This window comes from Chinchilla lanigera, unplaced genomic scaffold (assembly GCF_000276665.1).
Source record: "Chinchilla lanigera isolate Chin_1 unplaced genomic scaffold, ChiLan1.0 scaffold00128, whole genome shotgun sequence".
NCBI classification, from domain to species: Eukaryota; Metazoa; Chordata; class Mammalia; order Rodentia; family Chinchillidae; genus Chinchilla; species Chinchilla lanigera.
The window spans coordinates 770,183-784,948 of record NW_004955529.1 but is presented as its reverse complement, the minus strand read 5'-3'; the positions used below and the strand labels follow the sequence as shown (position 1 = coordinate 784,948).

At 35.9% G+C, this 14,766-nt stretch overlaps 1 protein-coding gene across 3 annotated transcripts in view; it reads right to left on the bottom strand.

Annotated features, from left to right (window-relative positions):
* Positions 1-339: 339 nt before the first annotated feature.
* The window catches only part of Fam46d (family with sequence similarity 46, member D), a 63,951-nt gene continuing 49,524 nt past the window's right edge, over positions 340-14,766 (bottom strand). For 2 of the 3 annotated variants that reach the window (XM_013507537.1, XM_005410070.2), the window contains exon 4: positions 340-1,941. In XM_013507537.1, coding sequence (XP_013362991.1) covers positions 696-1,922 — 1,227 coding nt within the window. In that variant the 5' untranslated portion in view covers positions 1,923-1,941 and the 3' untranslated portion in view covers positions 340-695. Of the gene's footprint in view, positions 1,942-5,163; positions 5,198-14,766 lie in introns of those variants that run through there. The other variant, XM_013507538.1, reaches the window with a different exon arrangement.

Genomic DNA, 14,766 nt, shown 5'->3' with positions numbered 1-14,766 from the left:
GAGAGAGAGAGAGAGAGAGAGAGAGAGAGAGAGAGAGAGAGAGAGAAAGGCACATAACTGGTCACAATATTAGCTATAGAGCTGGATGGTATTATTTTCCAGATCTACAACTTAACTAAAAGTCAAATTAGGTAGATGATAAATGACTAATGTCCAGTGTTTTCTGAAAATATTTTTCCATTGTTTCTTCAGATTTTTGAACGTAAATTAATTTAATTAAGAAGAAATAAATGCTTACAAAGTCCAGGATTTTATATCTTCTGAATCTATTTTCTTCAAAATTATGCATTTATATTAAGTTTTAAAAATTTGGTAACAGTATAATTAATCAGAAAAAAAAATTTAGCAAAAAGATTGATTAAATAAAAATGCTGGCACTTGTCTTCATTGTATTTCTGGATTTTAAGACTTGTTTTAATTTTAGTCAAAGATATAGGCATCTGTATTTTTCATAACAAATTTGAAAGTCCTAAGTATTAAGCAAGAACTGTGTCAATTTAAGTGTTTCTCAATTTTTGAAAATTATTATAACTTGTCAGTAACATTTGGACGTCATTTAAAGTTGTCAGTTCACAGAAGATAATGTATTTACTCTTATGGTTTAAGCTATAATTGATGGAAAATACTTTTTAATGGCAAAAACTAAAAATAGATAATGAATTTTATAGAATTGGGAAACTTGCCTTTAAGGATGTTTAATTAGGCGGTGTTCCTGTTGGATGTGTGTTCCTTGTTTCTGGACATGGGTTTCTTAAATCATCACTTGGAATATGAAAGGGGAATGCATGATATGGCTGGAAGAAAACAGGTGGTGGTCCAGCTGTTACATTATAAGTAGGGTATCCTCCTTCAGCAACGAAGTATGGAGCAGGTTGATAAAAGCATGTTACATTTTCTGTACTGGGTAGAACATTCTGTTCTCCAAGTACTTTTAAACCCAAAAGAGTGACCATGTGGAGAGTCTGTCTTTTTTCATGCTCCATGAGGCAAACAGTGCTTTCATTTATAACACGATGCAAAGTCATAAGGTAGTTATACTTGCTATTTTCTTCTCCTATGAAATGGTTAAGTAAGTATGATTCAATTTTTTTTTGCTGTTCGTCTACATCAGGAAAATCAATGAAGAATCTAGAACACATATAACGTTCTAAAATCTTGATTTCTGTCTCACAGGCTGGCTTAAAATCACGAACCAGCAAGTTGCAATACTTCAGAAGACCACCACCTCTAATTTGTTCAGGTTTCCTGGTCGATATAAGCTTGTATTTTAAGTGAATCATTGCTTCTTGGAAATTACCATACATGCTTTCAGCTACCAAAACAGGACAGGATTCTTTGGTCAACTTCACATTTTTGACATAGTAGAAATCTAACATGGGATCCAAAATAATTTGAAAGGAGTCCACGCTAAATTCAAACTGTCGTCTGAGTGAATGCACAAATTTTAGCTCTACATTCTTCCCAGTGTTATTTGAAAGAGAGATGAGACTCCAGCGATCATGTTCATTGCAAATTTTAACCATCTTCTGAACATAAGCATCTTTCATAGTGTTTAGGGTAATCTTTTCCTTTTTTACACCTTTTGGTAAAAAGTCAAGTAGGCAGCTTAGAACTGTGTCCTTAATAACCTGAAATTCTTCATCACTTGGAATTACAACTCCAAAAATAATGTCCAGATCCTTATAGGTGATTCCATTACGGTTTGCAAGCACATAACTTGCTGTGGAACCATTCAATCGGGTATCTCTAATAGTAATCCCTTGCCCTATGAGTTTCTCTTTCACAACATGAATGATATCTTTTGGTTTTACCTCCAGTGTGGGGAAATTTCCCCTTCCATGAATTGGAACTACTTCATCTAACACGTGATCCAGTATCATCACTTGATCCGAAGAGAGATTGCTGAATCTTATTTCAGACATTGTGAAGTCAGTAGATCAACTATGGAGCAAGCAAAATATTGAAAGGAAATATTAGCATCTTAAAACCAATGTTACACTGACAGCACATAAAAAAGTTGAAAACATATTAACCCTCAAAATAAACCAAGCTAACATTGGGAAATAAATTATAAATGTACATAAGCATGTTCAAATCTAGTAAAATAAAAGCCACAATGATTTTACAAAAACTGGTAGATCCATTGGTAACTGAAAACAGATTTTGTAAGAATTAGTTGGAGCTATAATTATTGTTAATGTAAAATGATGGCTTTTCTTAACCTTTCTTCATGTAAATACTATAATGATGGTGTTTGGTGGTAATAAAATCTGTTCATGAGATAATCATAGTACATTACTCAGGTTAATCATCATGAATGTTAATCAAGGGTGGCTAAGTGGTGAGCAAAGCAAAGAGACTCTGATAAGTGCACCAGAAGAAAGGTGTTATACTGTAGCAGTGGTGACAGGGAAAGCCAGTTTTGGGGAAGCTAAACAGAGAGAGAAACTTACTAGACCAAAATCTGGTATCAGGTTTAGAAAAGGAAGCTGGACTGCAGCATCTCTTATACCTCAGGTCCACTGTACATGCAGTCCAGTGATTTAAATAGTATCTTTTACAGGTATGTTAGGGTGACCCTCATTAAAATTGTGCATAGATTCAAATATAAGCTAATTATCAATATATTAACAGGTTCTGACATTCTCAGTTTCCCTCAGTCTCCAATTTCAATTCCTCCCTCTGCATCCCTCCTCTGTCTCCAAAAATATCCTCTCAACTCTCCTCAACACTAACCCTTTACTCAAAACCAAGCATAACAGAACCTTATCTCCTGTGTGTGTTTTACCTGTTGATATTTCCCTTCTCTCACACTGTTCTTATTAGCTTATCACCTTCCTTTTTTCTTCTTTTTTTCTGTTCTCCCTCCTTTTATATCCCAGTTGTAATATTGATAATAGTATACTATAGTCTGTGAGGAACAGTGATAGAAGAGTGAATTTGCTAAAACAAGTTTTAATGTACATGACTGACACATGCTTAGATCTGTTGATATTGCTGTAACTGGCAAGGGTTCCTTGCAAAATGGGGTCCAACCCCATTAAAATGAATCAGTAAAAGAAGTAGATTAATAAACACAAACATAGGCAAGATCACATCACTGAAAAGCAGACACAAACTAAAGAGATCTCTACAATGGCAACAAAGTTTTTCTACTCTAATTGAATCTCAACCCTCAGAAAATAAAGCAAAGCAAACAAAAACCCCAAAATAGAAACATAAGAAACACAAGGTAACAAAAACCCTCCAAAACCTCTGAAATCTCTTAAAGCGTATTCAAAAGGCATAGATGGGGACAAAATAAAATTCAAATGGTTGAATTATATAAAATGATAAAACAACAATGGTCAGTGAGCACAAAGATGATATAACTATATAGCTATATGAACTTAATAAAATGGTCTGTGAAATTTAAAAAGATACAAATAAAAACAGCAGTGCTAACCACCAAGGTTCAAAACACAAATGATAAATTTAGCAAAGAATTAGAGTACGTGAAAAGACATCAACAGAAATACAGACAATGAAAAATTCTACTGAAAGTATGAGCAAAAAATTGGCAATGTGAAGAAAGAGTGTTAAAACTAGAAGACAGTGCTGATACATGTAACCATATATCAAGAGAAACCTTATAAACAACAAGAAAACTGGGGAAATGGATTCAAGAATTGCTAGGGGTTTTTTTTGTTTGTTTGTTTTGTTTTGTTTTTCTCTGGTACCAGGAACCGAACTCATGACCTTGGGCTTGCCAGGCAGGCGCTTTGCCACTGAGCTAAATCCCCAGCCCCATTGCTAGGTTATTAAAAGAAGACTAACATAAGATTAACTGGAGTCAGAAAAAGTCAAAACATACCACCAATGGTATAAAAATGTTGTATACAGAAATTATAGCAGAAAACATTCCACATATGAAGAAAAGATTCAACATATACGTTAATACATACAAAATCCCCAGAGCCATGACCAGAGAACTTCTCCACAATGCTTATTAGTCAAAATCCCAGAAGTCCAATACAAAGATAGAATCTTAAAAGCAGTGAAAGCAAAACAACAAATCACTTATAAAGGTAAACCCAACACAATTACAGCAGAGTTCTTAACACAATCTGTAGAGGCTAGGATAGCATCCAGTGTAGTGTTAAAAGCCCTAAAAGAAAACAGCATTCAGCTCACACTACTATATTCTGCAAACCTATCTTTCAAAATTGGTAGAGAAATGAGGACTTCCCACTACAAAAAACATTTTAAGCAATTCATGACCACAAAACTAGCACTCCAAAAAATTATCAAGGGTATGCTAAATACAGATAATGAAGACAACAATGTCATAAGTTTGACGTAATGTATAAATCAAGCAGGGTGGCCAGTTAAGAAAAAATGGAAAAATAAAGGAATAAGCAACAGAAAAACTGCAATGACAGGAATAAGTCAATAACTTTCAATATTAACTCTCAATGTAAATGTCCTCAACTCCCCAATTAAAAACACAGATAGGGGAGTCTGCTCTCCTCTGCTTTCATGTTAGGTTTCCCTTGAGAAGTTGAGATCTGGGGTTGTTTGCTTTTGTACCTATTTGAGATCTTTCAATTCTGCAGATGCCTTGAGTTGGTCACTGGGATGGGGCCAGGGAGGGGTTTGCAAAGGAGGTGAAGAAAAGGTATGAACATGTGTCTGAATTAGTTTTAGGTTTCAGTAGCTACTAACTTAGAAGGTTCATGGTGATTATGAATTAAGAAGGCCACAGGGTGCATTGTTTCTACGGATGGAACTGGGGTAGGTAGCTTTATTGGTGAAGAACAGCTTTCCCTGTAGAAGCAGGTAAGTGTAGGCATGTTAGAAGGTAAATATTCCCCTGATAGTGACTAGGTGATATGCTGAAAGTGATTGAATGAGGAGATATATATCAGGGTAGTGGTATAGCTCAATAGTGGAGTCCCTGCTTACCATGTTGAAGTCCTTGGTTCGATCTGTAAACAGCTTAGAGGTTTTACTATTAGCTTTTTTTTTTTTTTTTTTACTTTTTTTTTAAACTAATCAGGCTAAGATGTAGCCCAATAATAAAATGTGTGCTTAGCATGCAGGAAACTCTGCCCCTGAGACCAAATACCATAAACAAAAACAAAGTAACACTCAGGTATGATTTTGTCTGAAGATAATAATTACCCCCTCATGCCCAAAAGTTTTCTTGTGTCCTTTGTAATCCATCTCTCCATCCAGTTTCATCTCCAGTCAAATCACTGTGTCAGCATACATTATTTGCACATTCTTGAGTTTTAAATAAATGGAAACATATGCTAAAAAAAAAAAACACAGATAGGCAGAAGGGATCAAAAAAGAAAACCCAACAGTATGCTGCATACAAGAGACATATTTAATCCAAAAAAGGAATTCATAGATTAAAAACTAAATGATGGAAAATAATATCCCATGCAACAGGTCCAAGAAAACAAGCAGGAATCCTATTTTCAGACAAGGTGGACTCTAAGCCAAGACTCACTAGAAGTGGCAAAAAAGTCTCTACATATAAAGTAAGGGAAGAATTCAATAGAAAGAGATAACAAATATATATGTAAATATATATGCACCAAATCCCAGTATGCACAACTTCATAAAATAAACATGATTGGACATAAAAGGTCAGATTAACATCAGTGCAATCATAGTGGGGGAAACTCAATACCCCACTATCACAAATAGATCAAATAGACAAAAAGCAACAAGAAAATATGAGAGTTGAAGCACACCTTCAGGAAAATGAACTTCATAAATATCTACACCTTGTTCAACCCAACAATAGAAAAAAAATTCATCTTAGGAGCACATAAAACTTTTTTCAAAATAGACAATGTACTAGCACACAAAGGTGGCTTGAATAAATACAAAAGAATCAAAATTATACCATAAATTATTAGATCATAGTGCAATGACACCAGAAATCATTTGCCAAGGAAATAAGAGAAGTTTTGCAAACACATGGAGATTAAATAATATACTCTTGAATAATCAAGCACTCACAGAAAAATCAAGGAAGAAATTAAAGAGTTTCTAGAAATAAATGATAATGCCTGTAAAACATTACATAATCTATGTGGGACAAGAAAAGCAGCCCTAATGGGGAGGTTTGTTTCTGTGAATGCCCACATTGAAAAAAGAGAGTAAGCTGAAATAAGCTAATAATTCATCTCAAAATTTTAGAAAAGCAAGACAAATCCAAATGGAATCTCTTTCATGGAAGGAAATTATAAATATCAGAGCAAAAATTAATGAAATTCAGACTAAAACACCAATAGTAATTAATTAGAACAATTTACTTACATCAAATTAAAATCTTTCCACACAGAAAAAAATAGGGTGAAAAGACAAGCTATAGAATAGGAAAAATAAATTTCCAGCTACTCCTTGAACACAGAACTAATATATAGAATATATTTTAAAAAATAAAAATTAAACCATCAAAAGTAAAACACTAAATGAAAAAATGGGCAATTGAAAGGAATTGAAACTTCTCAGAAGTGCAAATGGCAAATAAATATACAAAAAAATGTTCAACATCATTGGCCATGAGGGAAATGCCAATTAAAACAATCTTGAGAATCTACCTTACTGTAAAAATAATAGCTTTTATCAAGAAATCAAAGAAAAATATTGGTGAGACTAAGAGGATAAAGGAACACTTCTACATTGTTGATGGAAATGTTAGTAATATAAGGATAATGGAAATCAGTATGGAGATTATTCAAAATATTAAAATTGAAATTCTAGTCCAGGCAGCTATTCTCCTAAGTATTTTCTTGAAACAGTTAAAAAATGCCATTTTACAGTGATATACACACACCCATTTTTACAGCTGCCCAACTTATAATACATAAATTACAGAAGCAGTCAATATGTTCATCAACATATGAATGGAATAAGAAAATGTGACATATCTATTTGTATGTCTGCCTATCTATCTATCTATCATCTATCTATCTGAAATGAAGTACTAGTCAGCCATAAAAAAGGATGAAGTTGAGTCATTTGTAGGAAAATGGATGCACCTTAAGATCATAATGTTAATAAAACGAATTAGACATACAAGAACAATTATCTCATGATTTTTTCTATGAGAAAATGAACATTAAATGGAAAGACATACCCTATGCCAAAGGGCAGAGGAACTAGAAAGGGACGAAGTGGTAAAAGTGAGTGGACAAAACGAAGTACAAAGAATTAAGATGTGTTATGTATGTGTACCATGTGCCAGCATGAAGATAATTATATACAACAAAATATACTAATAAATATAAAAACTGTCATAAATATAAACATTAGATACCTTGTCTATCTGTGCTAGATATCATGGACTGAACATCATAATAGTTATAAATAATATAAGACATATTTAATCAACATATATAAAAGCATGCTTAATTTACCTGGATTATTAATTCCTTGGATTCCTTGAGAATAATATTACCTAATTCATCACCTCTTCTATATTCACAGAAGCGTTTTAGGAAATGTTAGTTGAATGCAGTGAATGAATTCCATTTTGAAATAAAAACATGTGAAAGGCCCCTCCCTTTCCTGCTGCTGGGACCCAGGTGAATGGCATGGGAAGATGCCTTGAGATTGCTCCTTCCTTTCTTGCAGCCAGGACTTAGGGCACCCATGGGAAAATTCTCTGAGATCAGCTCCTCCTTCCTCTTCTGCGAGGACCCAGAACCTAGGTGGAGTGAAGGAAGAGTTCCAGAGATCGGATCCTCCTTCCTTCCATCAGATGGGACCCTGATGCGTCTGGTAGGCATGCCAGCCACACAGTTGGGTCCCCAGCCAGGGTGCACACAATGGACAGGTAGGACTGGTGGGCTGAAATAGAATCAACAGTAAAAATACAAGCCAGCTGGTAGAAAGCCTCAACACCAGGGATAAAGCTATTTAACACAAGAAATCTACAAGCATCAATACAGAAAACATAATAAAGTAAAAATAGAAAAGAGAAAGTGATAAGACAAAGAAGCAAAATGCAACCACAAACCTAGGCCATCCAGGACAAATCCAGAGCACAAAGAGACAGAGGAAATTGGAAGCCAACCACTGGAATACTCTGAAATGATAGCAGCAGAAGTGAAAAACCAGTGCAGGAAGCCATAGAAAAAAGTAATTTCTAAAGTGCAAAAAGAAATGATGATCAAAATGAAAGACATTAAAGCAAACACAGGAAAAAAAATAGAGGAACTCAGGAAAACAAGGGAAATCATGAATGCCCAACCTAGGAAAGAAATGGAACCCATGAACCAGATTCAAACAGAAATCCAGTAGATTAAAAACTCTAGGTTCGTGTGTGGGCCCTCCCTGCATGTGCCCTGTACTGAGAGAGCTGGTGCTCCAAGAGCTGCTGGTACCGCAGTTCAAGTCTGTGCTTTACTTCCACCCCGAACCCCTGGGGGGACGTCGCATGCACGGGCAGTCTGTGTTTGCTGTTTGAGTGGCCCGAATCTGGCTCCTGTGCACATTTCTCAACTGATGAAGAAGCAGAAGCAGGTGGGCTGCAACCTGCTGCCACCACGGTTCCCAGCTGAAAGCTGCGGAGAGAGCCAGGTATTTCCCATCTACTTCCTGGGGGCAGAGCAGGTGACCCAAAACCCCGCCACCATTACAGTCTGAGTCTCTGCACTCCATGCACCCGCAGCAGACAGGAGTTCCTCACTCATAAGGCCCAGGGATGGCTCTCACCGGGGTTCATGTGTGGGCCCTCCCTGTGCTTCCCCTGCATCGAGTGAGCAGGCACTCCATTAGCTGCTGGTACCATGGTTTGAGTCTGTGCTTTACTTGTGCCCTGACCTCCTGGGTGGTCGCAGGCATGGGCAGTCTGTGATTGCTGTCAGTGCAGCCCACATCTGTCTCCTGTATGTGTCCTGAACTGACTGGAGACACAGAATCAGGTCACCCACAAACTGTTGACCCTACAGTTCATGTCTGGGTTTTGCCTATTCCCTGAACTGCATGAGGACACAGGTTCACTGGACCGGGATTATCCCACCAGTGCAACACGAGTCCGGACTGTACACGTGCCCTGAACTGCAAGGGGATGCTGGATCAGACAGTCTGCCATTAGCTGACACCAATGCCCATGTCTGAGACCTAGGGTAACTAGATGCACTTCAGGAACTGCCAGAAAACTCCAGACTAAGCAGTGCATCTCAGTATACACAGAGGGGCAAAACTGACCAACAGAAAAACTAGGGACAGTAGTGGCATTTGCTGCGCAGCCACTGAAGATGGAAACTGAACTTTCTGCATTCAGAAGCAAACATGAGGAGACGAAGGACAAAAACACAATCCCAGAACTCCACTCCACTCAGAACAAGTTCAAGAGACATCAACAGAGGAGAACTTGGTAAACACACGCCTGAAGGTGCTGAAATGATTGCAGTGGAAGTAAAGAAACAACTTCACAAGGCCATAGAAGAGATCAGATCAGAAATAATCTCTCAGGCAAGAAAATGAAATGACAATAATAATGAAAGAACTGCTCAGAACATCTGAAGAAGAAACATACAAGAAAATAGAAGAACACAGGCAATGGATGGAAACATTAAATGAAAAATATAGAAAGGATTCAGAATGCATGAACCAGATTAAAAGAAATTTCCAGGAAATTAAAGCTTCCACTGAAAGCTGCCAAAACCGCTTGATTGAAGCTGAACATAGAATTTCAGATTTTGAAGACAACATGGCATCTAGCGACCATGAAAGAAAGGACCTCTTGAAATCAACAAGGATCCAGGAAAAGTCAATTCAACAGCTGCAAGACGAGGCAAAGAGGAATAATGTATGACTGATAGGAGTCAATGAAACAGCAGGAGGCAACACAACTGACATAAAAAGAATACTTGCAGAAATAATAGCAGAAAATTTCCCAAGTATGGAAACAGAACCTGTTATACAGGTAAATGAGGCTATAGAACTCCAAACAACCACAACCAAAATAAAACCACACTCAGACATATAATAGTCAAGTTCCCAGATCTCCAGCAAAACAACAGAATATTCAAAGCTGCTAGAGAAAAGGAACAGATTACCTATAAAGGAAAGCCCATCAGAATCACGGCAGACTTCTCAGCACAAACTATCCAATCGAGAAGAGCTTGGAGCAAAGCATTACAGGTCCTGAGACAAAACAGCTTCCAACCAAGACTGATGTACCCTGCCAAACTATCCCTCAAATTCAACAGAGAAATAAAATAGTTCCATGAAAAAGAACAATAGAAGAACTTCATGAGTGCCAAACCAGCACTGCAAAGAGTACTAAAAGATATTCTAGACAGAGAAAATTCTGATTGCAATTTCAAGAACAACAGTAGACAGGAACTGTGAAGAAAACCAAGCAAGTAAACAGGTAGAAAGAGTAGGAAACCAATGCAAGTAAATATCATGACAATGATAAATCAGCATATATTGGTTATAACAATAAATGTAAATGCCCTCAATTCACCAGTCAAAAGAAACAGACTGGCAGAGTGGATTAAAAAATAAAATCCAATGATATGCTGTATTCAGGAAACACATTTAACTCAAAAGGAAATTCATAGACTTAAAGTCACAGGATGGAAAACAATACTCCAGGCAACAGGAACCCAGAAAAAAGCAGGTGTAGCTATTCTGGTTGTAGACAATGCAAACTTCAAAGCAAGAATGATCAAAAGAGATAAAGAAGGTCACTACATACTTGTGAAGGGAAAACTTCAAGAGGAAGAGATAACAATCATAAATATGTATATACCAATTATGGGAGCACCCAACTATGTAAGACAAACCTTAACAGACATGAAAAAACAAAAAAACTAATAACAATACTCTAACAGGGGACCTGAACACCTCATTGACACAAAGAAATTGATCCATGGGACAAAAAATCAGCAAAGAAATAACAGAACTGAACAAAACTTGTGAACAAATGGACTTAGTAGAAGTTTACAGAGTGTTCCACCCCACAACATCAGAATACACATTCTTCTCAGTACACAAGAGACTTCCTCTGAAACAGATCACATACTAGCCCATGGAACATGCTTAACTAAATGCAAAGGAATTGAAATTATCCCATGCATATTATCTGACCATAGTGCAATAAAATTGGACATTAATGAAAAAAGAAACCTCAAGAACTCCATAAACACATGGAAATTAAATAACAGTATCCTGAACAATCAATGGGTCACAGATAAAATTAAAGAAAAAATTAAAAAATACCTAGAAACAAAAGAAAATGTAAATAAAACTTACCGGAATCTATGGGATGCACTGAAAGCAGTCCTCAGAGGGAAGTTTATAGCAGTGAAATCACATATCAGGAACATAGAATGCGAACAAATAAATAGCCTAATGCTGCACCTCAAACTTTTAGAAAAAGAAGAACAAGTCAAACCCAGCACTCAAAGAAGGGAGGAAATTATATAGATTAGGGCAGATATTAATGCAATTGAGACAAAGAAAACACTACAATAATTAATGAATCAAAGAGATGGCTCTTTGAAAGAATAAATAACTTAATAAACCCCCATGCAACCTTATCAAAAAAGGATAGAAAAACCTCAAATTCAGGCAATAGGGAATAATAAAGGTGAAATTACTACAGATCCTATAGAAATTCAGAAGTTCATCAATCCTATTTTGAAAATCTTTACTCCCATAGGATGGAAAACACAGAAGAAATGCACAGATTCCTAGGTATGTATGAATTACCAAAGTTGATCAAGAAGATATAAAAATCCTGAATAATACAATATCAATTAATGAAACCGAAAATGTGATTAAAAACGTACCAATAAAGAAAAGCCCAGGTCCTGACAGATTCACAGCTGAATTCTACAAGAAATTCAGACAAGATTTCATGGCAACACTCCCCAAACTCTTCAATGAAATGAAAAAAGAAGCAATGCTCCCTAACTTATTTCTGGAGGCAAGTATTATACTGATCTCAAAACCAGAGAAAGGTGCAACCAAAAAAGAGAACTACAGACCAATCTCCCTAATGAACAGAGATGCAATGATACTCAGTAAAATACTAGCAAATAGAATGCAGTAAATCATCACGATGGTAACACACTATGACCAAGTAGGATGCATCCCAGGAATGCAGGGATGGTTCAATATATGCAAATTAATCAATGTGATACACCATATGAACAAAGCCAAAGTGTAAATCACATAATTATCTCAACAGATGCAGAAAAAGCTTTAGACAAAGTCCAACACACATTCATGAGAAAAACTGTACAGAAAATAGCAATATATAGTCTTTACCTCAATCTGATCAAAGCCATCTATTACAAATTAACAGCAAATATCACACTAAATTAAAAGCTTTCACTTTAAATCAAGAACAAGAAAAAGATGTCCACTGTCACCACTCCTATTGAACATAGCTCTGGAATTGTGAGCCAGAGCAGTTAGACAAGAGAGAGATATAAAAGGAGTAAGAACAGGAAAGGAAGAAGTGAAATTATCATTATTTGCAGATGGCATGATACTCTACCCGAAAGACCCCAAAAACTCCACCAGAAGACTCCTAGAATTAATCAACCAATTCAGTAGTGTAGCTGGATGGAAAATCAACACTAAAAATTAATAGCATTCCTATTCACAAACAACAAACACACTGAGAGAGAAATTAAGGAAACCATACCTTTCACAATAGCATCCAAAAAATTAAAATATTTAGGAATCAATCTAACAAAACAAGTAAAAGATCTATGCAGTGAAATCTACAGTGCTCTGAAAAAAGACATTAAAGAGGATTTCAGAAAATGGAAATATATTCCTTGCTCATGGGTAAAATGAACCAATATTGTGAAAATGGCCATACTCCCAAAATGGTTGTACAAATTCAATGCAATTCCAATTAAAATACCCTTAGCATACCTCACAGATATAGAGAAAATACTCCTAAAATTCATTTGGAACCAGAAGAGACCCAGAATAGCAAAAGCAATCCTGGGTAACAAAGACAAGTCAGGTGGCATCACAATGCATGACTTGAAATTGTACTACAAAGCTACTGTGATAAAATCAGTATAGTACTGGCAAAAAAAAAAAAAAGACCTGAGGATTAATGGAACTGACTGGAAGATGCAGTCATAACCTGAAACAGAAACACATTCGGCCCCCTTATATTTCACAGAGGGGCCTAAGAAGTTCACTGGAAGAAAGATAGCTTCTTCAAGAAATGGTGCTTGAAAAATGGCCTCGCCACATGCCAAAGATTGAAACTAGGCCAGTGTTTATCACCATGCACCAAACTCAAGTTGAAATAGATCACAGATCTCAATATTAAAACAGAAACAATAAATCTATTGGAAGAAAAAGGAGGTAAAAATCTTGAAGACATACGGGTAGGCAGAGATTTCATGATCAAAAACCAAACTGCATGGGAAGTACTTCAATGAATCAACAACTGGGATATCATCTTACTGAAAAGTGTTTGAGCATCAAAACAAATCACCAGCACAGTAAAAGGAAAACCCACAAGCTGCAAAAAAAAAAAAAAAAGAAAAAGAAAAAAACTTTAGCCAACTGTCCCTTGGACAAAGGACTTCTACCTATAACATAAAGAACTAAAAGAAAAAAAAAATCACCCCCAAAAATTTATAGGCTGTATCTAAAAATGGGCATCTGAGATGAATACACACCTCAGATAAAGAAATACAAATGACAAAATAAATACATGAAAAAAAGTCCAACATCATTAGTCATTTGAGAAATGCAAATTAAAAGTCCACTGAGATTCCATCTCACCCCTGAAAGAATGGCTATAATCAAGAAATCAACCAATAATAAATGCTGGTGAGGCTTTGGAGAAAAAGACACCCTTTTCTACTGTTGGTGGGAGTGTAGACTGATGAAACCACTGTGGAAATCAGTTTGGAGGTTCCTCAGTAACCTAGGATTAGAGGTCCCATTCAACCCAGCTAGTTGCCTTTTGGGTATTTTTCCAGAAGAACTGAAAACATCATATCACAGCAATATATGTGCACTCATGTTTATAGCAGTGCAATTTGTAGTAGCTGAATCATGGAAACAACCCAAATGCCCATCTTTTGAGGAATGGATAAAAAAGTTGTGGCATTCTTATATAATGGAATATTACTCAGCTATAAAGAAAGATGAACTCAAAGCTTTTTATAGGTAAATCGATACAACTAGAAACCATACACCTAAGTGAAATAAATCAAATCCGCTTGTGTAAACACTGTGTCTCACTAGTGTAAGAACCTGAAAAAGTGAATAAAATCTAGGAGAAAGAATAGATATTGTGAAAGAGAAGGAAACTGCTCAAAAGGAAAGAACAACTGGGATGAGGGAAAAGAGAAAAGAAAGAAGGGAAAAATATGTGTATATGTATAGACAAGATTATTGCTTTACTGAAAGTAATAGTTAATGTTTAATTGTTTGATCAATCTTACATGCTTATGTTTGTTTATCTGAGCAACCACCTTGAAGATATCAATATGTAATACAATAACCATTGTTAATTTCCTATCAACTTATCCAAAATTCTGTATTGCTTGCATTGTTTTTGTGTTATTTTGTAAATGTACTGTTGCAAATATATTTTTGTTCTTTAATCTTTAAAATAAAAAAATTCTAAATAAACCAACTTGAGCCAATGAAATTCAAAATGTAATTAAAAATTTATCAACAAAAAAATCCTGGGCCCTGACGGATTCACTGCTCAATACTTCCATAAATTTAGGCAAGATCTAATACCACTACTTTCTG